Source organism: Quercus lobata, chromosome 6, assembly GCF_001633185.2.
Source record: "Quercus lobata isolate SW786 chromosome 6, ValleyOak3.0 Primary Assembly, whole genome shotgun sequence".
NCBI classification, from domain to species: domain Eukaryota; kingdom Viridiplantae; phylum Streptophyta; class Magnoliopsida; order Fagales; family Fagaceae; genus Quercus; species Quercus lobata.
Window position 1 is genome coordinate 20024955 of NC_044909.1, and position 27296 is coordinate 20052250.

Sequence of the window (27296 nt, forward strand, 5' to 3'; positions counted from 1 at the left end):
GGTGATATTACGGCATCATCAAGTTCTATGATCTTGGCTTAATCAATGGAGTGTAAAAGCAAGATCAAGAACTAAAAATGAGGGAGAGGAGAAAATGATTGTCAGCTAAGAAGCACTCTCACTCTCTATATATTGGACTCAAAATAACGGAGGGAGCTAAAAAAAAAAAACTCTCTTCTCTACATTGTTCACAATAGTTACCACCACCAAATGAAATGCCAAGATTTTTGCAAGTGTGCTTTGTCAAAAAAATAGCTTTAGTCCCTATGATTTTTCATGCCAGCACTCTAATCGGCCATGGAAATAAACTTTTGATAAGCTAATGCATAACAACACCGTCATACTCCATCCTAATCTACGAACAAGTTGACTCTTATCTCTCAATTTTGTATTCATAATGCCCACTCAAAGGTACTTACAATAGCCTTAAAATAAATTAAAAATATATATATAAAAAAAAGGTACTACGATAGCTCAAAGTTGTCTTCAATTACCCATCTCATGTTCATCGATGACTTAAGTGCGTTATCACAAGCAAAAAATGGGAGACTTGAAAGTCATTTATTCCTATCTAATCTAGTTCCAAAACCGGTTAGGTCTTACCATCAACAAAAGAAAATCAACAAGTTAATTAAGTAATCTATATATATAATAATAGGTGAAATTGAGAGAAACTTAAATTATAATTCTAAATTAGAGTTCTAATTTTGCGCCATGTGTCCTAAATTATTTATACTTAAGTGTTTTATTTCTTACTAATATGTCTAAATACATAACCATGGGTCCTAGTCTAAAAACTCTTACTAATACTTATGTCTTTTTATTTTTGTGATAACCTACTAATAGTTATGTCTAAATACATGAGATTGGGACCTGGTCTAAATACTCTTAACTAATAGTTACCTAGCTATAGTTTAGGTCCTTTGTTAACTAAACAAGTAGTTTCTCTGGTGCTGAAGAAGGGAGACTGTGAACTCTCATCTTTAAGCTAGTAGAAGTGGTTGGTTCCTTCTTGTAAGGCGTTGTCCCCTAAGGTAACAGTGTTATCGGTAGAGCTAGTAGGGTTTTTTTGTTGGGGTCGGGGAAACACTAAGAGTTAGGATGGAAAATCTAACAAACGATTGGCGCAAGTTGTCGTTAAATGATAAAGAAGGAGGTAAACTTGTAGTAAAGAAGGACAGAGTATCTCATGAGTTCGCGATTGTGGCAAGATTCCTAACCAAGAAAGTTTTGAATACTGATGCGATAATCAGAACTTTTAGCCCTCTGTGGCGATCAAGGAATGGCTTTAAGGTCCGCAACGCAGGAGACCACATACTGATTTTTGAGTTTGACAATGCGGAGGAGGTTGGAAAAATTTTGGCAAGCGAGCCGTGGAGTTTCGACAGGCACCTAGTCGTTCTTCAAAAATTGGCTAATGCAATCCCAATTCAGGATATGGCTTTGAACACAGTATCTCTTTGGGTACAAGTCCATAACATGCCGATCAGTTTTTTAAGCAAGGGTGTAGCGGAGGATTTATGTGACGTAGTGGGGATAGTGGATCGTAGTACAAGTGATGCGGATGTTGACAGAGGTAGCTTTTTTCGAGTCCGTGTGCGAGTGGACATCTCTATACCTCTCTGTAGGGGACGGGTTCTTTCCATTGAAGATGAAGAAGAGCATTGGGTAACGTTCAAATACAAACGTCTTCCTAATATATGCTACTAGTGTGGGTGCTTGGACCACTCGGACAAGGACTGCGACAGGTGGATTGAAAGCGAAGGAACATTGAAAGAAAGTGACCGTGAGTATGGAGCTTGGATCCGAGCAACTTTAACTCCGATGAATCGAAAGACAGTGGTAGTCGTACCGAGGTTCTACGAGAATAGGAAATAGAGGAAGCCAACTCTGATCAGGCCGGTGGTAGAGGAGAGTTCACCGTCGATGAATGAACGCCGAGCAAACGTTACAAAAGGGCAGCCAAAGGAAACGGTTAGAGCAAAAATTAAGGAGCACGTAACTGAAGTAATAAGTGCACCGGGGTCATCAATTCTCTAAATGGCTAAGGAAGCTAATCACGGAATTAAAGGGGATATTATTGAAAGCCAATTATTGGAGATTGACAGAGAGTTAAATAAGGTTGCAATCACTGGGAGCGAAAAAAGGGGAGCATTAACCAATAATAAAGAGGTTGGCGTGGACATTCCAAATAAGGATAAGGAGGGAAAAATCAAAACAAGCCACTCTGAAGCGGTATCCGAGTCAGCTGCTAGTCACATGGCAATTATAAGTGAAATTCCTTCTAGTATTACTGAAGCACAGCAACTCGAGGAGCTTGGAAAAAATTCTAGCCGTGCAAGGAAGGGGCAAACCCTAACTAGAACATGGACTAGAATTACAAGACCTGCACAAGAATCTGAAGAAGGAGGGAAAAATGGGAGTCGCTCACGAGCTAAATGGTCTCTCATGGAAGTGGATGGGTGTGATGTTCAAAATAAAAAAAAGGCTAGTTCTTTACAGCAGCAAAACAAATTTACCAGTAGCGGAGGTTGATGGTCAGCCCCGCCAAGAGCAATGAATCTCCTATATTGGAATTGTCGGGGGCTTGGGAACCTTCCGACAGAATAGGAGCTCGGGGATTTAATCTGGGCACAAGATCTTTCAGTTGTGTTCTTAGTCGAAACATGGCTGGATAAAGCAAGGCTAGAGGAGATACGAAGCAAGATGAAGTTTGGTGGTATGATTGAAGTTTGTCGTGATACGAGGGGGGGGGGGGGAATTGTGATTTTTTGGAAAAAGGATGTTGATTTCTCATTGGGCACCTTTTCTCCAAACCACATCAATGGTATTTTGAACAAAGGCAAGGAGGATAAATGGAGGTTTACGGGATTCTATGGAGAACCAGAAACACAGAATCATCACTTATCTTGGACCTGCCTTTGACGACTTAAGAACAGGAATTCAATCCCTTGGCTTTGTGCAGGGGATTTTAATGAAATTACTAGAAGTCATGAGAAAAAGGGGGGGAGACTAAGGCCTAAAAGACAAATGCAAGAATTTAGAGATGTCCTTGATGAGTGTGGCTTCAGGGATCTAGGCTTTGTGGGGGGTAAATTCACATGGTGCAATGGACATCCGGATGGCTTCACTATTTAGGAAAGGCTTGATAGAGTGGTTGCAACCATGGAGTGGATAGAAAAATTCCCGACCACTAAGGTGATGCACTTGGAGTGCAGTTCGTCGGATCATAAACCAATCCTTATAAGGCTTAATGGGATTCCAAAAATCAGACAAAAACCATGGCGATTTGAACACATGTGGTTGGAGGAAGAGGGGTGTAGGGAAACAGTTGAGGAGGCGTGGTCACGAGAAGCTCAAGGGCATGCTATGGTTCGAGTTGAAAGCAAGATTGGGTACTGCCAATCAAAACTGAAATGGTGGAGTAGGGTGGCTATTGGGAATATTACTCGGCAATTAAAGGAGAAAAAAGAACAGTTACGCAAAGCAGAAGATGCAGCCATCAATGGGAAGTCCATGGGTAAGGTGTTTCGGCTAAAAAGGGAGATAAATGACCTCTTTTCAAAGGAGGAAAAAATGTGGAGGCAAAGATCAAGCACATTATGGCTGCATGAAGGTGATGGGAATACTAGATTTTTCCATAGTCAAGCCACTCATAGATTTCGACGAAATAGAATTGAGGTGTTAGAGAATTCAAGGGGGGAAAGGTGTGAGGAAGAAGGGGAAGTAGCTAACATTCTAATTGAGTTCTATGATATTTTTTTTCTCCTCATCTATTTCAGTTCAGATCGAGGAAGCCCTTGAAGCCACACCATTGGTGATTACGGTGGAAATGAACAATGAACTCTCAACCCCTTTTCAAAGAAGTGAAGTGGAGTTAGCCTTGAAACAGATGAACCCTTTAAAAGCTCCAGGACCAGATGGGATGCCTCCATTATTCTTCCAACAATTTTGGCCAACCATTGGAGAGGAAGTGTCAGAGGCAATTTTGAATTGTCTCAACTCTGGTATGATTCCCACTCCATAAATCGTACCTTCATAACACTCATTCCGAAGGTAAAAAGCCCAGTAAGAGTTTCAGAATTCCGCCCTATAGCACTTTGTAATACTTTATATAAGATTATTTCTAAAGTCCTAGCTAATAGACTTAAGAAAATATTACCTAGTGTTATTTCAAAGACCCAAAGTGCATTCCAATCCAGCAAAGCTATTTCTGATAATATTTTGGTGGCATTTGAAACTTTACACCATATGATATCTCAAAAATCTAAGAAGACGGGTTTTATGGCTATAAAGTTAGATATGAGCAAGGCGTATGATAGAGTCAAATGAGATTTTTTGATAAAGATTATGAAGAAAATGGGCTTTTGTGATAAATGGGTGTCCCTTATTTTTTAGTGCATTAGTACGGTGTCTTATTCTATTTTGGTGAATGGGGAGCCTAAGGGTGATATTAGGCCATCAAGAGGGATAAGGCAAGGCGATCCTTTGTCCCCTTACCTGTTTTTGTTATGCTCAGAAGGGTTAAATAGAATGCTCCAAAAGGCAGCCCACAATGATTAAATAAGGGGCTTTTCATTATGTAAAAATGGCCCAAAAATCTCACATTTATTCTTTGCAGATGATAGCTTGTTGTTTTGTCGAGCTACCATGTCTGACCTTCAAGCAATTCAAGCCATTCTCTCATTATATGAACGTGCCTCAGGCCAAAAGTTCAATCGGGAGAAAACTTCCATATTTCCTGGGGGTACCGGAGGTGAAAGAATATGAAACATATCTTGGCTTACCGACGGTGGTGGGAAGGTATAAAAAAGCGAGCCTAAGATACATAAAGGGAAGGATATGGAATAAACTCTAAGGGTGGAAAGAAAAGCTCCTATCACAAGCCGGTAAAGAAGTTTTACTTAAGGTGGTGGTGCAAGCAACACCCACCTTCGCCATAAGTTGCTTCAAACTACCTGCGAGCCTTTGTAGTGAGATTGAGGCCTTGGTTCGAAATTTTTTTTTGGGGCAGAAGGGGGAGCAAAGAAAAATCCATTGGAAAAAATGGGAAATTCTTTGCAAACCCAAATCTGCAGGAGGAATGGGCTTCAAAGATTTGGAGAAATTCAATGATGCGATGTTGGCCAAATAGGTGTGGAAGTTGTTAAGGGATCATAATTCTCTCTTTTTCCGGGTTTTCAAAGCTAAATACTTTCCAAGGGGTTCGGTGTTGGAAGCTTCAATATCATCTGGGTCTTTTGCTTGGCAAAGTATTATGAAAGCAAGAAAGGTGATTCTGAAGGGAATGAGATGGAGGATCGGAGATGGGAAGAGCATTAATATATACGGTGATAACTGGTTACCGGGTGAGGGGACTCCAACAATTATATCTCCACGGGCATCAGAATTAGAGGGGGCAAAAGTCTCGGCCCTCATATCTGTGGATACAGGTACTTGGGACCAAAATATTTTACACCAGCATTTCATTCATTTTGAAGCTCAAAGAATTATGGCAATCCCACTGTGTATGACACAACAGAAGGATGTTTTAATATGGCCTAACTGCCCAGATGGAGAGTACACGGTCAAATCAGGCTACAAACAGTTGTGTGAAGATGAAAACAGAGCAACAGCTTCGGCGTCTGATGGCTCGCACCAACAGTCCTTTTGGAAGCACATTTGGAAGATCCGGGTTCCATACAAAATTAAAACTTTCCTTTGGCGGGTTTGCTCGGATGCATTACCTACAAAAGTCAAATTAAAGAAGAGGAAAGTCCTTGAAGATGATTGGTGTTGTATTTCCCTCTCAGCGCAAGAAACCACCTTCCATGCAATCTGAAGCTACAAAGAGTTAGAGCAAATTTGGTTCCCCTGTTTCAGCTGGGTTAAAACAGAGTACCCGAATATTAGAGAGACCCAAGAATTAGTAAATTTGATCGGGATGCAGAAACAGAGACTGGAGTTGTTCGCGGTAGTGGCGTGGTTCGTTTGGAATTGAAGAAATAAAGTACGGCTTAAGGAGCGGAGTTTGGATCGAGACAAGATCTTCAGTGCAACAAGGCATTACCTCTCGGATTACCAGCTGAAATTCCCAGTAAGGAAGAGTAATCTTCCCACGGTTAGAGCAAAATGGAGCCCTCCCTTGGGCGAGATGTACAAAACCAATTATGATGGGACAGTATTTGAAGATCCAGAAGAGGCTGGAATCGGAGTCATAGTCCGAAATGATAGGGGAGAAGTGTTAGCTGCTTTATTCGAGAAAATACCTTATCCAGGCTCGGTGGTTTTGGTGGAGGTCCTAGCTGCAAGAAGGGAAGTACAGTTTATTATGGAACTGGGCATAACTCAGTCAATCTTTGAGGGGGATTCAAAGATAGTGTATAAGGCTTTGAAAGCAAGAGATGTGGGTCTGTCTTCAATTGGACAGTTTGTAAAAGACATTATGTCTATCGCGGGTTCGCTTCAAACCTTTTCTTTCTTTTATATTAGGCGGCAGGGAAACTGTGTAGCTCATGCTTTGGCTAAGAGAGCAAAATTTTCTTTTCCTTTATCAGTCTAGATGGAGCATGTTCCACCAGACATATATCCATTTGTAGTTTCGGACCTTTAGTATCTTAATAATACCATGCGATCTTGATTCTCAAAAAAAAGAAAAAAGTGTTTTATTTCTTAATTTTATAATTAAATGTGGAACCGCATCATAAATATTCATCCAAGTAAGTTATTAAATATAAAAATCAAAAAGTGTAGAATAAATGAATCGTAAAAAAAAAAGGGGCAATTTAAAATCCTTATAAATTTTTTTAAAGAGTTAACAAAATATAAAAATAATTATCAATAGTATTTAAATTTAACAAAATATAAAAATGATTATCAATAGTATTTAAATTATATATATATGAATTATATTATGCATTATATTATATATATATTTAAGTGTGCGTTTGGGAAGCGCATTATTTTTTTTTTATCTGAAAAGTTTGACTTTTCAACCAATTTTCAGTCACGTGTGGGTCCCGTGCACTGTTCACCTACCCACAAATTTCAATTTTCAGCAATTTTTCATTAAAAATGCGTCCCACTGTACTATTTACACATTTAAAAATTATTTTGCTACAGTGTTTTTTAGTTTTCAATTTTCAGCTGTATCCAAACGGACCCTAAGTGTATCTATGCATATACATAGAGTTACAAACTAGTTAAGTAATAATGTAAGACAATCTACTTGTATCTAATTCAAAAAATTCGGATAAACAAGAATACCCACACCCAATACCTAAATATCCTAATGGGTTAGGTAATACCCGCACCAATTGAGTCAGGTCGGGCCAAGTTCTCACTGTCCAGTGGGTTTGGCCATCCTTAAATCCACAATGTCACAACTCAGTAACCAAATTAGGTTAAGAATTTTTAACTTGAAGGTCTTCTATGAGTTCTATCTAGGCTTTCCCCTGCACATAAAGAGACAACAAAACTCCCATTTCCTTGGCATAATTGACAAAATCAAAATTCACATCACAGGATGGAAAGCAAAATTTTTATCCCAAAATGCCCAGGCCACACTAATCAAGTCGTCCTTGCAAACCATTCAATCATACTAGATGTCATCCTTCCAAATAGCGAAACATTCTTGTCAACAACTCGATGTTGAACTCAAAGATTATTTTTGGGAGTTACCACTTACCACAATTCAAAGAATTACCTCTACCTCAATGCATGGGAATCTCTTTGCAAACCAAATGGAAGCATGGAACTCCAAAATCTCGAAAGAGCCAACACCCCCTCAATTGATTGGATGGACAACGTTCAACTTTGATGCTGCCATAACAAGGACATTGATATTGTACCATCCTTTCTATTTCAACTGAAAAGGACATTGCCCACTCACCGGCTCCAGTAGAAGCAAAGGCCACTCACGTTGCCAGCACCTTAACCATAAACCAATGTCTCAAGTACGTCTAATTTGAAGGAGACGCCAAAATTTTCATTGATTCAATAAACAACCAGACTTGAGAATTGAATGAGATTTTCCCTCAATTGTAAAAGATATTTGATCCTTGCTCCAACACTTTGATGTCTATTTTTTTTGGTTTTGTCCCAAATCCATGATTAGGTTATCTCACAACTTAGCCCAATAGGTCTAGTTGTTAAAACATTAATCGTATCATGAATTGATTTTTAATTTTTCTGTTTTGTATCGTATATCATAAGATTCATAAATACTTAATGAAATTAAAAAAAAAAAAAGATATACAAATATAAATGGTATGTTTATTATAAATTTTGAATATATTCAATTAATGACTAATTTATTCATCACTTATATAATAATATTCAATAAGCTAACTAAATAAATCAAAACAACATGTGTTTATAACATACATATTCAAATTGATTACTTTCTCAAAAAAAAAAAAATGATTAAACTCAATTAAAAGTTATAATACATTACAAATGACACAAAATAATAATTTTTTTAATCATATTCATTATCTTGCCTAATCAACTCCATTTAAGTTAATGTTATCATTATATTCATCATTTTGCAAATTTAAGGCCCGTTTGGTAATATCATTTTAGTAACGTTGTTTAAGTTTTTTTGGAAATACATGTGAATGAAAAAATGTTGTGGAAGTACATGATGTGTTGTTTAAATAACGAAAACTGTTGTTTAAATACCTCTACCAAGCACCCTCTTAATTATTTCTTCATATGAAATTTTCTTCATCATCATCAACATTTAATATCTCTTCTTGTTCTTTTATTTTAATAATTTTTTTATAAAAAATATTTCTTCTTGAAATTTTCTTTATCATTATCAATATTTACTATATGTTCTTGTTCTTTTATTTTAATAATTTTTTTTTTTTTAAATATTTCTTCTTGACACTCTTGACATTCTAGTTTCTTAGACCTGTAACAAAATGACAAAAACAAAAAATATTATATTGTCAATTAATACCTTATTCATAGTATATGAAGAAAATTTGTAAATATGAAAGTAAAGTGTAAGTTTACAGTCCAACTTTTGTAGGAGAAAAAGAAAAAGAAATTATTATGGACATGTTATTTTATTATACTAAATTAAGTAACCTAATCATTGTGTCAAAAACAAGTCTAACATGTAAGATTCAAATAAAAGTTCAAATTTTAACCCACCAAAAAAAAAAAAAAAAAAAAAAAACAAAGCTTCTTTTAAAGCATACATTCATGTATAAAATGATACATACAATTTTACAATATGATTCATATGATACGTATACTTTATCGTACGATTCACGAACACTTACGATACAGGACATTTTACACACGATACAATACATATTATATGATACATATCATGTATCATGCGATACTAACATCTGTGCTCATATGTATAGCAATCTATGCTTATATGTATAGCACTTACCGCTATGGTGAAAAAGAAAAAGAAATTCAGTTCTATTATAGTGGTACAGCCAAAGCTGAAGAAGAATAGGAATGTTATATTATTACAACATTCTCTAGTCCTGCTCGGCATTATTTGGTGGAAATGGTAAAGATATAAAATTGTCACACAAATAAGGAGCACCAAGCATGTAGAAAGAAAAACTTGACAGTCATCATACATTGTTCATAAACGGGACAGACACTGACAACACCAAATATCATAGTTACAAGTTCAACTAGCCTAGGATGGAGACTTTCAGGCACCACACATAACTCAACAATTATATAGGTTCCCATTGTCCAACAAGTTTTAGAGAGAGCTCAGATATCTACACAGAAAATCTTTCCATGCTGTATTTCTCCTCAAGATGACTGCACTATTCTGTGTTTCACCGCATATTTTCTCTACGACGCACATACCGAGTTCTGTCATTGTATCTTGGTCTGTCTTGAGCTCTCTGTGGCTGTGGCTCCACCCTCCTCTGTCTTTCAGGTGACCTTTGAACAATCTCCCCATTCACAAACAATTCAGCTGCAATGTACAAAAAGAGTTGCAAAATTGTGTTCATTAAACCTCATGAATCATGTTAACCATATTTGAATATGTCAAGCTAATCTAGAGACAGGTAACAAATTATGGAATGGCTCCCTTTCCAAGAAAAGGTGATGATGCAAAAACATAGAATAGAAAATCTTTAAAACAAAAGATTATAATAGATCATACATATGTGAGGTGAAGAAATGCTATGATACGGAGCACAGAAATGGTGCACAGTTATTGTGTCCATGGGCTTTGTAGCTGAAGGGAAATCAATAATAACAAGAAACAATTGCTAATGGCCTCCCAGTTCAAGTATGTTATGATATTTCGAATGGTAAGGTTGCTCCAGATGTCTGAATCTCAAACTCATAAAAAATCATGAATATGTAAAGAATGGATTTCCCATTTTTTGATAATTGGACATCATCGGCAGGGTACATAAACTTACATCTACTGGATATGGATATTATAAATAAAGGAAATGGATTGTGCTTTTAATTACTGCTGATCAGCAATCTATGCACCTCAAGAAGGGAAAAGATACGGCCAATGTATCAGTACTACTGAATCTGTAACTTCACATAATATGGAAAGCACAGAACATGTTGAGAGAGAATTTCAGTTTGAGTCCATTTGCATTCAAAGCTAGACATGACCCCTTTGGGGCTACTAGCTTTCCCAAGATGGACTGCTTATGGTAAAAATTTGTAAGCTGCACTTGGCCATATTAATTCATAGTTTCCAATACACTTGAAAAGAAAGAGATATAAATATTACAATCAACAACCAAAATGTCAATACAATCAATGTATCAACTCTATTGATTCTGTAACTCCACAGAATATGAAGAAAACAGCTTGAGAGAGAATTTCACTATGAGTCCATTTGCATTCAAAACTAGACATGACCCCCTAGCTTATGGTAAAAATTTGTAAGCTGCACTTGGCCATATTAATTCATAGTTTCCAATACACTTTAAAAGAAAGAGATATAAATATTACAATCAACAACCAAAATGTCAATACAATCAATGTATCAACTCTATTGATTCTGTAACTCCACAGAATATGAAGAGAACAGCTTGAGAGAGAATTTCACTATGAGTCCATTTGCATTCAAAACTAGGCATGACCCCCTTAGGGGCTACTAGCTTTGCCAAGATGGACTGCTTATAGTAAAAAATTGCAAAGCTTCTCATGGCAATATTAATTCCCAGTTTCCAAAACACTTGAAAAGGAAAATAAATAAATATTACAATCGACAACCATAATGTCTTCATTTCATTGTTGCTCACCTGAACTAATCAGAATTAATACATAACAAAGGCTTTAAAATGACAGGTCATGGCCTGGAGGGTTAATGCTCAAGCCTAATTTTCTGAAGGATATGCATGCATTTGCATCAGCAAAAAATCAAAAGGATATAACATCCTCTTTCATCTCCACTGTTCTGTGCACTGATCTGCATCTCCATGATGTATACAAAGCACAGAACAGTTAAGAGAGACATTTTTACACAAGTCCATTACATTCGAAATCGAAACTAAACATTGTTCATAAGACTCTTTAGCTCCTCCAAGGACTGGGATATTTTACCAAATTAATAATCACTGCCACTGATTGTCCACATAAAACTATGGAAATGCATGACCTGAACAAACACATTCACATCTCATGCAAGGCGTGTTATTTATCTAACAAATAATCAAATCATTAAACAAGGCCACTTTATCTTTCACACCAGCTAATCAACCTCATGATGCATAAAGTACTAATCAACATTTAGAAATCATTCTAAGTCCGGTAATGTACAAATGAAGATCTTGCTTGTTACAGGAATTTAAGCTTAAGAATAAATGGTGCATGCAATTTCAAAAGGAATAACTTGTATCAACCACTCTTACAGTTTCAAACACACAGGTAAAAGATGCACACTGAAATAGGGAGGCAGCAGTGGCTTGGAATCATAGACCAGCAAAAACCATCAAATTTTTTGATGAATACAAGAAAGCTAAAAGCTACAAATCAGAGTTAAAATATGCATGTATGTGCAGTGAGTCCCAATATTAATCTGAAACTCAAAGACTTACCCCCATAGTCCTTATATTCAGGATCAACATAAGAATCAGGAAGCACAAACAGAACTCCAGGTAAGCCTGTCAACAAATAATTTCATTAAAATCAGAAAAAAAAGTGCTACCCAAGTACACTAGCTGTACACAACGGGACACACTAGGACTCAATAAGGCTGTTAAGTATATATAAACATTTATATAAACATTTATATATTAAGTTAATAGTATAAAAAAAAAATGCTCAAATACATTGTTCCTAAAGTTTAGTCCATAAGCGATTTTAGTCTTCTTTTTGGCCAAACTAAGAACTTACAAATCATCACTCTATTAAACACATTACGGATTAAAAGCAATCACTTTGTTTGATACTAAAATCAATCGGGGACTAAACAGTTCATGGGCTAACGTTTAGGCACCAAAAAACAGTGTATTTTGGCTTTAAAGAAAAAAAAAATGAAATGTACAAAAAGTTAAAGACAGACATTACCTTCAAGCTTATTAGAGGTCTCCTCGTCAATTTCACAGCCAAACCCAAAATACCTCTCGCACGACACATTGTAAATCTTCTTCTTCGCTTCCTCCTCACTATTTCAAAAAACCGTCAACCTCAAAAATAAACAAAAACCTGACAAGATCTAACAACATTCACAACTACAATACCTTCCAACAATTTTAGCGAGTGTCTGGATGTAACAATCGATCATCTGTTGCTTGGTGGCGCCTTCGCCGCCAGGCTTGTCCATGACGATGAGCCAATGCTCGTAGTCGCAGCCAGGGAAGAGTGGGGCCATTTCGGTGGGTGGGCGGTCGCTGAAGTTGGAGCCGGAGTTGAGTGGGGAGTAGGCCGAGTTGCCGGAGCGGTTCACGCGGCATCGGATTGAGGTGAACCGGGTTGCGGCGGTGGAGGGGATAGCGGCGGAGGAGAGAGGAGCGAGGGGTCGTCTGCGAGAGAGGAAGAGGGTGGTGGGGATGGGAGGAGGGTGGGTGATTGTGGAGAGAACGCGCTTTGATAGAGTGGTTGGGTGGCGGAGTGTGGCGGAGGAGAGGGCTCTCGCTAGGGTTAGAGCCATTTCTTTCACTAATTTGGGATGAGACTGCGTCAGTGAAAATGAGGGTTTTTGAGGAGGGTTTTGTAACTGATCGAGTATTCGAGATAGGTATTTATCTTTCGTTTTTTCATTTTTTCTTTTTGAGAGTAGAGTTTCTTGGGCTTTGGTTTTAGTTTTGGGCCATTTTGCTTGGGTCACTAATTAGAAAGATTTTTCTCAATTCCTCTCTTCTATTTTTCCTGAGGAAGTAGAAAAATATGTGAGCTAGGACTAGGACTATGAGCCCATGAGGTGAAGAAATGAGAGTTGTGAGTCCAACCCATTAGGCATGAGGAAGTTCAGAGTCAGTTCTCTCCAAGTAAATTCAATTCAGTGGCTGATTTGTTTCATTGTGCAGCCCCCAAAAGATTTGTTTGAACTACTGGGGACTGGATTTCCAGATTTGCAAGGAATTTAGGGGCTACTTCAAGTATTATGGCGGAGCTATGAGCCCTTAAAGACGGCCTTTCTCTGGCTTGACAACTAGATATCAATAACATAAACTTAGAAATGGATGATGAAGTTCTAGGATTCATGTTTACTAATTCCTCTTCTATAAACCTTATGTTGGAACCTTTATTATCTAATTGCAGGAATCTTACGAGGACCTTCACTAATTATACAGTGAAATATTTATAGGAAAGCTAATAGACGTGCTGACAGTTTAGCAAAAATCGGAGCTGTACAAAAAATTGACTTCTATATTTTGAATGACTCATCGTCTATGGTGGAAAATTTGTTGGCTTTTGATAAAGTCAAGCTATTTTTTAATAGATTTATTGGCACTAATTAATATTGTGAGCATATTTAACAAAAAGGAAAAAAGAAAAGGGAGACTATTTATACATTTACCTCCAGCCACAACATTAAAATAGTAGTTAGTTGTACAACATGAACAAATTTGGTGATCTCCTTATATGCTCGAATTGGAAAATCAGATAAGGTAAGTCTCATTTTCTTATTTTTTATTTTATTTATAGTACTTCTATAGGTCAGACATTGATGCGATGACTTTTAGGCTTTAACAAAAAATAGTAGGTCTTGGATTTTAGTCCAGTTTTCAACATCTCTAAAATAAATTGGGAATAAGGCTGTTTACCATGACCTCTCTCAAACTCCATACAAGTGGAAGTTTCATGCACTGAATACTAATTGTTCATCTACATTATATTTGCTTTTTCTTTTGAAATCAAATATTACGATCACATTTCTCACTTCTTTCCACACCCACACACACCAAAAAAAAAAACCTAAATTAAAATAATTAATGACAAATAAATTTTTATGAAAATTAGCAAGTGACATATTTCTATGTCCTTAGGCATGGTGGTATAAATATGCAGGATTTATACAATTTAGGTGCTAGGAAGATGATATTGTTTGAACTTGGCCCCATTGGTTGTTTTCCATCAGTTATGAACAAAGCTGAACAAAAAGTGAGCTGTCAAGAAGAATTAAATACATGCCCACCATGTTCAATGGCAAGCTATATTTTAAGCTGATGGACTTGAACCTCCAAACTTGAGGGGATAACATTCATTCTCGCGCAAACTTACAAACTTATTTATGACATGGTGGAAGATCCTTGTAGATGCAGTAAGAGCCTCCACTAAAAAACAATTTACACTACAATTTACTTTTCCTTCAAATCGGGTTGTAGGTAAACTTTGTCCTTCTTTTAATTCGGGTTTAAGGATGTAACAAATTTGTGTTGCTTTGTTGAACAAAAGGAAAAGAGACAGTGTGTTCCGTATATGCATCCAAGCCAGGACAGGAACTCAAATCTGTTTTGAGATAATTTTCATCTGACTGAGGCAGCATATAGGATTGTTTTGTTGTGAGCAAATGTCTCAATGAATCAAGAATTTGCAAACCGCTGTGTGTTATGGAACCTGGCCACTGGCTAAATGCAATCTTTCATTGTTGTGCAGCATATCGATTTTAGCAATTCTTATCTCAATATATTACTTTTAGCACTTCTGTGTTCTTTGAATGATCATTTTTGGTATAATGTCTCTTCCACATATAAAAGTCATATGCTCTTTTTCTCCCTTTTTTTCCCTACAATTATTTTTGTTTAAATGTTTTAAACCTTAAAAGACATTGATAAAATATACTAAACATTTTCTTTCTTTTCTCTTTAAAATGAAATTTATTACATAGAAAACATTATTGTCCATCAATTATGCTATAAAATACATCAACAAGAAATGCTCCTAATAGAAGCCACAAAAGAAAACTCGAAGAGTAAGATGAAATGGAAGAACTAAAGGGGAGAGGCGGATTTTATTGTTTTTAATTTTTTTGGGAGGGGTCTCAAAATTCTAAATCATGAAAGAAAGTTTATTTTATTTACTTATTTATTTTTGGGTGGGGAGATAAAGCTATATCTTGTTCAATAGAATATTTATTGTTGGTTTGAAGAACATTCAAGGAAGAGTGCAAAGACATTCTGCAGTGTGTTTGCATTTTACCCCCTAAAAAATGATAGAAAATAAATATTTGACCATTTTCTGAAAATTCATCCAAAAACTAGTGAAACTAAACGTTTATTTTTTATTATTTATTATTATTTTTTTTTGCAGCTATTGCAAATTTCAACATATAATAGGTTAATCTTTAGTTTGGTAAATTTAACGCTAATTTTTTTTGTTAATGCTAGACAGTTTGGTAAAGTTAAGTTACAGATTAAGAAACAAACTTAAAACAGAGTCTCAAAATGGGAGCAAGCAAATTCTAGATGGCCATTGATGGCTGCCTTCCTTTATATAAAGCAACACATTTAATTGTTCTTCAGAGAAAAATAGCAATACGGATACAAAGACTTGAGCAGTCATTTTATTCAACAAAGCTTAGGGCACTTACAAGTCACAACCATACAGAGTTTTTGGGCATTTATTGATACAAGGTGACAGAGAAAAGAAATCTGAGATAACCACCTCAGCAGTCAGCATGAGGATATTCATTTATTTCACTGTAATCTCAGCCTTGAAACCATGTGTTCTGATTTCTGTCCAAAATAATTACAAAACTTTAAGCATGTTTGCACTTTGTAATATACTGATGTTAAGGACTACAAAGCATGTTAATGGCCTAAATGATTAACGAAGGCATATATCACATGGCTGATACAACAACACAACTCCAGCAGAGTATTAGTGTTTCAATATCAGTAGGCATTTGTGTAAAGCATACCAGAAACAGATTGACTAGAAAATTCTGAAAAATCATTGATTCATCAAGTGTGACATATAATTCCTTTGCAAGTTTACTAGATCAAAAATTTATGATGTTCAAAAAAATATATATCTAATGTAACATTCAGAAAGATTTATGATACATTTATAGGGTGTACTCAAAGTATTAGAGCCTGTCCTGCAGATTTATTAGAAATAATACCATGGGGTGAATTTAAAGCTTCTGCTCCAAGAACAGAGAACTCTGTTGGTTGTACGAGATGTGAATCTGCCAGTCCAACGGATTTCTTTGATGTTGTCAAAGAGTTCATTAATTAGTTTTATATTTTGACCCCCCCCCCCCCCACATTTTTTTCTTTTTGAATTTTAAAACAGGGATTTCTATAACATTTTGATGACATTGTAAAATAATCCCCATGCCTGTCAAAGATCTTGGTGCTGGAAAAAATTTCCTTCCAAATTGCATCTTCAATATCTTTTGACTTTTTTGAGCTGTAAGGTCATTAGAGTTTGTGGAAAGGAATTTTTGGGAAGATAACAAAAGGGGAAGTGGGGTATGTAGTATGAAGAGGAACATTCAGAATACAACCTACAATTACAAGGAGAAAAAATGTTGGACATAAGGATGCAGAATGTAGAAACAATTCAATTGTTCTTCAAGGATGTGAGATGCTATTATGTAAACTTTGAATCCCTCCGACATGATGAAGAAAAAAAATGATGTGCTGATAGCCATAAAAGAGTTGTTAAAAATGAACCCCATGGGGAAGCTGTTACTGTGTGAAGAAAAACACAGCCAATTAGACATGAGCATTGGCACTATGGGGTCTCATGGAATTTCCTCAAGACCTTGGAGATCAATTCAGATAAGCACTCTCATCTAGCTATCTAGGTAATCTCCCATAGAGGAGACACATGCCATAAAATACTCTATTTCCATTAAGCCCAAAATGGTGCAGCCACTATTAACAGCAAAACCTAGTTGTCCAACAGGGGGATAACATGGTTGACCTTAGAATCCATGTAAACAGATAAAAAGAAATACTAATGAACAGGATGACAGATGCTGAAAACATGAAAAACAACATGAACAGGATCAAGTTCATCAGTAGGCCTCTGATTAGTTCCAAAAGTGAAAAGGTAGAGGAAAAGAGTTAATAAATCCTCCAACTCTACTGGCTTAACATCTGGGAAGCTGTATTTCAATCCTCGCAGGCATGAAAAACTCAATTATTATGTGTGGCATACCATGTCAAGCGGAGGTTAGATAATTTAGAACTTCAAAGTTTAGTTTCACTATCTACCCAGTTTTAAAGAATATATTTTCTACCAAGAAATATAGACTTTCAAGCTATCAATTAATACAAATTTGAATCTCCCTATCTTTCTCTCTCTCTCTCTCTCTTTTAAAAACAATAAATATAACATTGATTCTATGTCAAGTTGTCAACATGATACAATCAAAAATTTGGCATTCCAGGAAAGTTACCTGCTCGGTGTAAGGTAAAAATTTCCCATCAAGCGTCACAACTGCACGATCCTTCCCATCCACACCTTTAACCTTGTCCACCGAGCAATAGAAATCTATAGCTGACATGCTACACATAAAATAGAATAGTGAATTACTAAGTTAATAATCAAATAACCTAAAGTTAAATTTGACAGCCAAGATGTCATTTTGCAGGGTTTAGCATGTTACTGTATTCGCTACCAGAGTTTCTTATGAACAATGAAGATTCAAGAACCTTATCTATGAACACTGAACAGAAATGATAATTATACAAAATTTGAAATTAAACATATAATTTTGTTTAATTGGTATGTTACACACCCAGAGTAAGTGTTTGAACCATGAGTTCACCCTCCACCCCATTCTTATAAGCAAAATGGATAAAATAATTGGTTGTGGAAAAATTTTGTATTTTTAATCACATGAACTATTCACTGAGCCATGTTACTTGTTTAAATAATCACGAATATGGTTTTATGAATCGCCATGTAATGAGTTTGCTGGAGTGCGGGATGATGCGGGGCAATGTGGCGCGGCGTGCACGCGGGCATGCCCCTGGGATGCCCACTGCCTGCCTCCTTGGGGAAAATAACCTCTGGCTCACCAACCACACACAGGAATTACAAGGGACATTGAGGGACACTGCCACCATCGTCGTCGTCACTACTGCAGCTGCAACCACGGAAGAGATTTCTCCAAAATGGTTTGGAGTATGGAAAATGCTAAAGGTACCACAAGTTTGGACAAATTTTGGTTACAAACATGTTTGATGCTATTTTTTCCAAACCCATTATGTGGCAACTCATAAGACTATCCATATGTTTTTTTTTGATAGGCTATCCATATGTATTATCTAAACAAATCACATGACTCGATAAAAAAAGTCATGGGACTAAAACTACACATAAATGGTTACTTCAATCGCCACATAATAGGCTCCAAACTGGTTTGAAACAAAACTTTTTTTCCACAAATTTTACCATATAAGATTCACAAACTGATACTGATAGTGGAAATGAATGTGCTTGGTATGTGTCATGTTGACCACCTAATAGATAAATGTTTAAATTGTTTTGAAGTGATTGATGACACACCAATAGTAAAATTTGTAACATTACTGTTGGTCATAACCACACATATAGGCTTATAATATAAAAGGGGCATAGGACATTTTTGAGAAGCAATGAAAAAGTGTAAATTTATTACTTACATGCCATCACCAAACTCCTCATTGATAATCTCCTTGATGCTCTCACCAAAATGCATAATCGCTTCATTCAACCTACAATACAAAAATCAAACACTAATATTAACAAAAAAAAATTAAAAAAAAAAGAAGAAGAAGAAATTAAATTAAAAAAAAAAAAAAAAAAACCTGTAGACAGTGGGCTCTTGGATCAAGTTGGGATCGTAGGAGCGCATGGGTGGCTTCATCATCTCTTGGATGAGGTCTTCGGGCAGGTCGGGCAGCGCTGCCCGGAGTTTAGGGGCAGTGTCAGGCTTGAGCTGTGCTTGTCGTTTGAGGAGCTGGGCCACGTACACGTTGGTGAGCCCAGTCTCTGCAGCTAAATCACTGTACGACTTGCCGGACTTGTGCTTCACCGCCTGCAGCCGATTCGCTATGCTTGCTTTGTTCTCTTCCATTTCCAAACAAACTAACTGTAGAATGAGATATTCAGATCTTTGTACGGCTCCAAATGGACACTTCTAAGCGACCTCTTTTTGGCTAATTACTAAAGTTTTGTTTGGAAATGGCTTAGAGTTGAAGTCTGAAAACACTTAATAAAATAATTTTTAAATATGTAAATAGTATTATGGTACTTAATTTTGAAGAAAAATTTGTTAAAATCTGTACTTATAGGTCCTTTGAACAGTGCACGGGACCTACAAAAAAAACACAAACACGCGTCTGCTTTCCTTTTTAATGCAATCCAAACATACACTAAAGATACCCTTTTTTTAATCATTAGTAGGAAGCTGTATAGCTTTTGGATATACTAGTCGCTATCCCGTGTAGTTAAATAAAAATTAAAAGTATTTATTTTGTTTAAAAGTCTATGACTTGACTTAAAAAAATGTATAACTTGTGTTGTGGGCCTTTTTTACAATATTGGGTTGGGCTGCCTCCTGCGGTACTAGACCCAAGTATTCTGAGTAAGGGAGTTGAGATTGGTCCAACTGCAACTCACTTTGATTTGGCTTGTGCACAAACTATCCCCATTTTTGCTAGGTTTTGATCACATACCCATGACAGAGAGAGCTATTACAAAGAGTAATGGCAGGCAAGTATAATAAAGGTAGCGCAAGCGGAAAACTAGACAAAAAAAAGGGGGGGCGGCAGGAAGTACCCTCCGTACACAAAAAATAACAGAAATTATAGCAATGGGTTTCTTGGATTAAGAAGAGGGGAAAGTCAGTCTGCCACACCGAGTGACACTACGGAGCTTGAAACCGAGAAGGGAAACCACTTTCTTAATGCAAATAATCTCCCCAAGGAGTGAAATTAACTGCTTTGAGGGAATGGACCTAAATGGTTTATGTTCAACAAAGGTTCTTTTCCTTTGATAAAGAGTAGGCTTTTGAGAGGGAGAGAGGGAATCAACCTATTGGTACATGCCTGCCGATCTAACTCTCTATATTTCTTTCCTTATTTTCTAATTTTTCTTTTATCTTTCTTTTTCCTCTCTTTTCTCAATGCTTGTTTGCTATTTTGTGGTTTTATTTTAAGTTCCTATCACCCCTCCTTCTCGTCCTCCCTGTGCACGACTAGGGTCCCCTTTTTTATAGTGCCTGCCGTGACCAGATTTTACTATTTTAGCCCTTAACCACCTTTGTCTGGTCTGGGTGTACTTGCCGACCACCACTGGTTCATCCGTGTTGGCTATGCCACTCCTACCACCAGACAAAGAGGACTATTTTGTTTGTTTGTCTGCCATAGCATCCTTACTTGCTACGATGTGGGTGCTCTCTCTCTATCCCTCATGGCATGCACTTAGTGGTTCCCACTTACCTTTACTTCTTTCGGATGGTATGTCATCCCAGTAGGACATTTCTCTCAAAAGAGCTTGACCAGGAACCTCAGAATAGGTTTTTTTCCTCTCTCCATCGCCAGACCATGCCCTCTTACCTCTAACCCATGACTTCACCATGTCCCATATTGGCTGGGTATGTCGTGCTTTACTTTTATGTTTGTTTAAAGCTTGCCTGCTGCTCACGCGCTTGCCGTGATTTGGAGACCTGTCTGCACATTCTGCCAGTTATTTTTGGCTTCTTATGGCGTGGGCTATTTTCTGATCTCATATTTTTTGCACCCTTGCTCCCTTTGGGGCTGGGCTTTGTCGGATTGTGGGCTTCCTTTTCTCTAGCCTATCCTTTTATTCTTTCCGTAGCCTTGCCATTGTTTCCTGCCATGTTACTTTGTTATTCCTGCTGTGATGTTATTTGGTCCAAGCCTGCTGGGCCTCTTTGGGCTTGTTACTTATGACTCAATATAGTTATTTGGGCTTTCTCGGTTGTATTGCTTACGGGCTCCTGCGTCCCATTTTTTGCACCCTTGCTCCCTTTGGGGCTGGGCTTTATCGGATTGTGGGCTTCCTTTTCTCTAGCCTATCCTTTTATTCTTTCCGTAGCCTTGCCAATGTTTCCTACCATATCACTCTGCTATTCCTGCTGTGATGTTATTTGGTCCAAGCTTGCTGGGCCTCTTTGGGCTTGTTACTTATGACTCAATATAGTCATTTGGGCCTTCTCGGTTGTATTGCTTGCGGGCTCCTGCGTCCCATTTGTTTTTCTCTTGGGCATCCTTGACCCATTTGCTTTCCTTGGGCTTCCTTGACCATTTTCCTAACTCTGCACTCCCATGGGCTTTTTACTAACTTCTTTGGGCTTCCCCGGCCCAATTACCTTATCCTTCATCATTAGGGCTCATGGGCCTGCCATCAACCCCTTACTTTCTTTGCTTGCATTACTTTGGGCCTATTGTGGCCCATTCTCACTTTTCCACATCATATACTGCCCATGGGTTTGCTATTCCTCTCTTTTCGAGCTTTTTTAAGTCTGTTTGCTTCCTCAAGGCCCATTTGTCTATTTCATGGACCTGTGACCCATTATTCATGTCGCTTGGGCTTAATGGTTTTTTCTATCCATTTACCAATTCTTTTATGCCCGTGTTGCTGGGCTTCTTTCTATTTGGCTTCCCCAAAATGACCGTCAACAACTTGAAAATGAATCAAAATAAGTAATTTTTTATTCAATATAATGGTTTAGAAAAATTCTTTTTCTTTCGTATCATTGGTTCCACATAATACTTCCCGATGTGGGCTATTCTATGGTGATAACTTCACACAATACTTAACTGCAATTAAATCTACTATTCACCACCAATCTAATCTATGTTATCTTGATAGTATATCTACAAATTGCATTCTCATATCCACCATCATTTAGAAGGTAACTGAAGTAATGATTGTATGTAATGTATAAATTTTATTTTTTTTACAATATAAAATTATTAAAATAGTTAAAATAAAATTGTTCTGGAAATTTTTTGAAATAGAATTTTAAATTTATTAAAACTTAGTTAATAGAGTTTCTATTTTACCTAAAAGTGAACTATCACAATTAATGAGAATTTAACAATTTTTTGCAAAGAGAAGATAACCATAGGCCCAATTTTTTTATTTTTTTATTTTATAGCATAAGATGTTATAGTTAGATCCGTACCATATGTAATATGTTAGTCCATTATGATAGTTCCAAATAATATCCTAATACATACATATATATATATATATATATATGTATATATATAATTTAATACATATCTATATGAGTTTTCTTTTTAATGATGCCATAAAAGACGAAGTTTAATAGAAGTCATTTAAGATCCAACATATCCAATAAATTTTTCTTAAAAAAATGTAATTTTAAAAGTCTTTTAATTGTAAATTTTTTTAATTATAAAATAGACTCTATCTAAACTCTAAAGGAAAGCATTCGAAATGATCACATCATTGATACCATATCATGATGGTTGCAAATAGCAATATTATTATTCATGATTAATAGATGAACAATGAAACTCTAAATTAAAAATTTAACAATTCAAATACCAAGTTTAAACTACAACAACACATATACAAAAGACTCCAAATATTGGAACATACTTCTTCTGCCATTTTCATTATTCAATAAAAAATAATTCCAATTCAATTAAACCCAATACATACATACACATGAACATAAATTACTCCAAAAATAAAAACAACAATCTCCAAAAGCCTCTGGCTAATACAGTCACTATTTATTTATTTATTTTTTTTTTTCAGATTGTGCATTCTTTAGTTCTTTTTCCTTTTATGTTTCATCAAACATTTGCTAATTGACCAAAATGTCTCTCATATAGTTAACATTAAACCTAATAAGAAAACTTTACATACCTTTTGTTTTGAAGGTGCTCCAAGAACCAAAATAAAAAATGATATATATTTGTTGAGTCTAATTTGATATAATTATAGAGTTTAAATCCTACTGAAATTATAATTTCTAATCAATGTTAATATAAAAAAAAATGAAAAAAAGAAGAGAAAGAAAAAGTGATTGATAGATGTAAGGAAATATGATAGAATTTTTTTTAAAAAAATGTCATCAATGTAGAAATTATCAAATTAATAGAGATATATTCTGTCTTTTTGAGATAGATTTATATTAATGGAGTTATTATATAGTATTTTAGGATTATCCAAAAATTCCTTGATTAGGTGATAATTTATGTCTTCTTTAAGTATAGTGGTTGTATGGCACCAAATAACTAAATTTAATTTTTTTAAAATAAATTTAATAAATTTTTTTCAATATGGTGCTATAAAATCGAAAGAATTAAATTGAATTAAATCTAATTAAAAATATAAATAAAAAATGCTGATGTGAAAAATTGTGGAGAGATCAACCAGAAGTCAAAGCAGGTTTAGGGGTATCAATGACTACAGAAGATGAACTAGCCATAATAGTTTCTTCAAGAAAGAACTGTTTACACAATACCTAACAAGACTAGAATGCCAACTCTAGGCTCAAACATCCCCAAGGTGACAATGGGAAACTGGATTCTTTGAGACTTTTGGAAACAAACTCCTTAGTGTTTTACTTGATTATCAAGTCCAGTGTCTGATGTGACTAATATAGAGGATCCACGTATTGTGGCAACTACAAATCACAGAGCATACTAATCAGGACAATAATCAAAGTATACTAAGGATAATAATCAAAGTATACTAATCAAAGGAGGTGGAAACTATACGTGGCTCGGATACCAAATATAAGAGATAGAGAGTAGAAGAAATAGAGGGTGTAGTGGGTGTAAGAAGATTATGGATAGAGGGTGAAAGAAGATTACGGTAACTGGTTAAGGAAATATAATGCTAAAGAAATGTAGAAAATTACGTGAAAGCATGGAATAGAACAGAGAACAAGATACAACAAACTTTTTACATAAGACATAAGGAGTACTGAAAGAGGTTGTCTTCTACCTTACAAAGATACAAAGAAGTTATTTATAGACAACGGAACTCAAACCATATTTAGATACAATTTACAATCAGCTTTGCATAAGATGGTAGGGGCCTGGCTTGTGATTGACAAATGTTGAAGGAAGTAAGGGCCTGGCTAGAGATAAAGCTGCTTCTGGATAAGCTTCTGCAGGGGCAATAAGTGTTCCTGACATGCATGGATAAGGCCGAGCTACTTTAGGACGATTCTAGGATAAGTGTTGGAGTTGTTTAGTCTCATCCATCTTTCCTTGAAATCAGTCTTCATTAACGTCAACGTCAACATCTGGTTCATGATTATCATAATAGGGGTCATTGTAACCAATAAAAGGATTGGGCATTTTCCAATGATCTTCATGTGGCCACTGTTGTCTGTAAGCTTCTGGGGTACTTGGTCCTATTTCAGATAAGGTTCCCTTATTAAGGGATTCTGCCTTTGTAAAAGCATGGTGACAAGATGCCCAAGTGGTGTCCATGTGTAAGTGGAGGGTGTCATCTGGGTTAGTAACCCAATGCATTTCTAACGGGTGAAAGATTCCTTCTGCTCGGATATCTTTTTTTGAATTGAGCTTAGCAACCCTATAGTAATTTTATGACCAAATCTTGGATGTTTTGTGATGGGATACTTTTTCCAATCTCCATTATGAGCATCATTTTTTAGGATTTCAAACTAGAACTTTTAAAAATATTTATTTTCACGGGGCAAAACAAGTTTATAAAATCCTGGTTCAAAATGAAGGCACAAATAATACTTATTGAGTGGTAGCACATGTAAAGATAATGTATGACTGCCCAGTTGGTTATCCAAAAGGCAAAGAGGGTTTTCCATGGTTGGTCCAAGTTAGGGTAAATAGCAAGATAGTGATTATGGTGTTCCTTAAGGTAATTATGGAGGACTTTAATGATTTTTTTGGATCTGGCTTCAAGGGTCAAGGTCTTTATTTGGTCTTTTATGTCTAGAGGAAGGTTTTCTGTCATATTAAGGATATCATCAAGGGCTGCAGAGGAAGAGCCTGAGGATCAGGATGGATTTGTAATAGGATATACACACAAAGGTGGAGGAACAATTGTAGTATTAATGACTGGAGGCTTTCTAGAAAGGTAATCAGTGATCATGTTATCTTTTCCTTTGATGTGCTTTACTTGGAAAGACCATTGTGAAAACCAATTGGACCACTTGAGTAACTGAGGATGAGGAAGTAGTTTTCGTTTGAATTGAAGCATTTTTGGAAAGGAGGACATGTCCATTTCAATCAAAAAATTATGCTTGAGGAGATGAAACTGGAATTTTTCAATTTCATGTTTTATTGCAAGTATCTCCTTGAAAGTGGAATGATAATGAAGTTTTGAAGGCTTAATGCACCACTTTTACATCCACAAATATTTCTTTTTCCATCAATTTCTTCAAAAAGAGCTGCTGCCCAAAACTCGTCATTAGCAAATGTCTGCAAAACTCATTTGCCTGGTCTTGGAATTTGTAGTGGGGAACCTTTTTTTGCTAATCTTTTCAATTGTTGGACTGCTTCAGTGTGAACAAAATTCCACTATGGAGAGGTTTTCTACAGGAGTTGAGCTAAACAGTTCCTGTATCTAGAAATCTTCGGAATGAAGTCAGACATGTAATTAACAATTCCAAGAAACTGTTTTACCTATTTGGTACTTGTGAACTTATTTGGAAATTCGCCAAGAGAGATAGCAATGTGAGGTTGCAAAGTATATTTTCCATCCGAAATGCTTACTCCCAAGAAATCTATAGAAGACTATCCAATGACCATTTTCTTTTCTAAAAGCATTATTCCTTGAGATTTCACTAAATTATAAAATTCAGTGAGCAACCTTTCATAGGATTCTACATCTTTTGAGAACAAAAGGATGTCATCCACATAGATTAATGCATTGGCTAATAATGGCTGGAACAACATTACCATTGATTTCTGGAATTGGGATGGGGCATTTTTTAGGCCAAAAGGCATGACTGTCCATTGGTAATGGTGATCTGGAATGCAAAATGCTATCTTGTACCTTTCTTCTGGATGGATTCCTAATTGCCAAAATCCTACTTTAAGATCAAATTTTGAAAATACTTTTGCATTTGAAAGATGCTGGAAGAGAGTACTCTTGTTTGGTAAAGGGAACTTGTCATCTATAAGAAAATGATTAAAATCCTGGTAATTGATTACCAATCTGAGTTTTCCTTGGATTTGCTTAGCATGCTTGTTGACATAAAAAGCTTCACATGGCCACGGGGAGGCTGTGGGTTCAATGAGGCCTTATGAGAAGAGGGTAGATAACTCTTGTTTAGTTAAGGCTAAATGTTCTAGGTTCATTCCTTTGTGGTTGACTTTTGTGGGGTTTACATCTTCATTCTTTTTGAAGGGAAGGTGTATGAAAAAGTTTAGGTTCTTCCATAAGGGATTCGAATTTTTAAGGAGGAATTCAGAATGGATATTTACACAACAATCGTTAATGATCTGGATTCTCAGAGTCAAAGGGGTCAATAGTAAATAGATAAGGGACTTGGGTCCAAATAAGAAGGTTCTGTTTATGCAAAAGTCCTTTTGAAGACCATCTAAGGCTAGGTATTTAGTGAAGGAGATCAAACCCTATAAGAAGGTCTCTGCTAGTAAGAAGGGATCCAAGGACTTGGTGTTTTATGGTGAGGGTTTGGAAAATTATGATAAGGATAGGCTTACTTTTTTGGGTAATTAAGAATGTCTCTGCATTTGCTGTACAAAACATTTGGTTATGGGGCAACCAGAATTCTGCAGGTAAAATCTTAGGTTGGAGAATTGTTGTTGCAGCTTCAGTATCAAAAAGGGCTATGACTAGTACGGGTCTAGAGTAAGTTTCTAGAAGGATATGTACTTGGGCTATAGGAGTGGGGCTGGTTAGAGGAGCTATAATGGGCTGGGATGTATAAATGGTTTGGATTT

The 27296-nt window shown here is 36.2% G+C and overlaps 4 protein-coding genes across 4 annotated transcripts; 2 read left to right on the forward strand and 2 right to left on the reverse strand.

Moving 5' to 3' along the window:
- Window positions 1-1101: 1101 nt before the first annotated feature.
- LOC115949955 lies at window positions 1102-1710 on the forward strand. Its single transcript, XM_031067214.1, has one exon. It carries the CDS (start codon window positions 1102-1104, stop codon window positions 1708-1710), a length of 609 nt encoding a protein of 202 aa, XP_030923074.1.
- A 4423-nt stretch (window positions 1711-6133) lies between these two features.
- Window positions 6134-6541, forward strand: LOC115949956. Its single transcript, XM_031067215.1, has one exon. The coding sequence runs from the start codon at window positions 6134-6136 to the stop codon at window positions 6539-6541; it is 408 nt and encodes a 135-aa protein (XP_030923075.1).
- Window positions 6542-9403: 2862 nt separating this feature from the next.
- On the reverse strand, window positions 9404-13174 carry LOC115995460 (multiple organellar RNA editing factor 2, chloroplastic-like). The gene is made up of 4 exons (XM_031120036.1): window positions 12687-13174; window positions 12514-12611; window positions 12042-12107; window positions 9404-9943 (listed from the first exon to the last, which is right to left on the reverse strand). The coding sequence occupies exons 1-4, from the start codon at window positions 13094-13096 to the stop codon at window positions 9801-9803; spliced, it is 717 nt and encodes a 238-aa protein (XP_030975896.1). The 5' UTR covers window positions 13097-13174; the 3' UTR covers window positions 9404-9800.
- A 2660-nt stretch (window positions 13175-15834) lies between these two features.
- LOC115993679 (cyanate hydratase) lies at window positions 15835-19561 on the reverse strand. The gene is made up of 4 exons (XM_031117625.1): window positions 19197-19561; window positions 19032-19103; window positions 17801-17909; window positions 15835-16124 (listed from the first exon to the last, which is right to left on the reverse strand). The coding sequence occupies exons 1-4, from the start codon at window positions 19463-19465 to the stop codon at window positions 16086-16088; spliced, it is 489 nt and encodes a 162-aa protein (XP_030973485.1). The 5' UTR covers window positions 19466-19561; the 3' UTR covers window positions 15835-16085.
- Between the last annotated feature and the right edge of the window lie 7735 nt (window positions 19562-27296).

Excerpts from the sequence above, each read along its gene's own strand:
- LOC115993679 (XM_031117625.1), bottom strand. The coding sequence starts at position 19,465 with ATGGAAGAGAACAAAGCAAGCATAGCGAATCGGCTGCAGGCGGTGAAG. Across the intron at positions 17,910-19,031 it reads GAGGAGTTTGGTGATGGCAT|CATGTCAGCTATAGATTTCT; the intron begins GTAAGTAATAAA and ends TTTTATGTGTAG. Across the intron at positions 16,125-17,800 it reads TTTTACCTTACACCGAGCAG|AAATCAGAACACATGGTTTC; the intron begins GTAACTTTCCTG and ends TATTTTGGACAG.
- LOC115949955 (XM_031067214.1), top strand. The coding sequence starts at position 1,102 with ATGGAAAATCTAACAAACGATTGGCGCAAGTTGTCGTTAAATGATAAA.
- LOC115995460 (XM_031120036.1), bottom strand. The coding sequence starts at position 13,096 with ATGGCTCTAACCCTAGCGAGAGCCCTCTCCTCCGCCACACTCCGCCAC. Across the intron at positions 12,612-12,686 it reads CTCGCTAAAATTGTTGGAAG|TGAGGAGGAAGCGAAGAAGA; the intron begins GTATTGTAGTTG and ends TTTTTGAAATAG. Across the intron at positions 12,108-12,513 it reads GACCTCTAATAAGCTTGAAG|GCTTACCTGGAGTTCTGTTT; the intron begins GTAATGTCTGTC and ends ATTTGTTGACAG.
- LOC115949956 (XM_031067215.1), top strand. The coding sequence starts at position 6,134 with ATGTACAAAACCAATTATGATGGGACAGTATTTGAAGATCCAGAAGAG.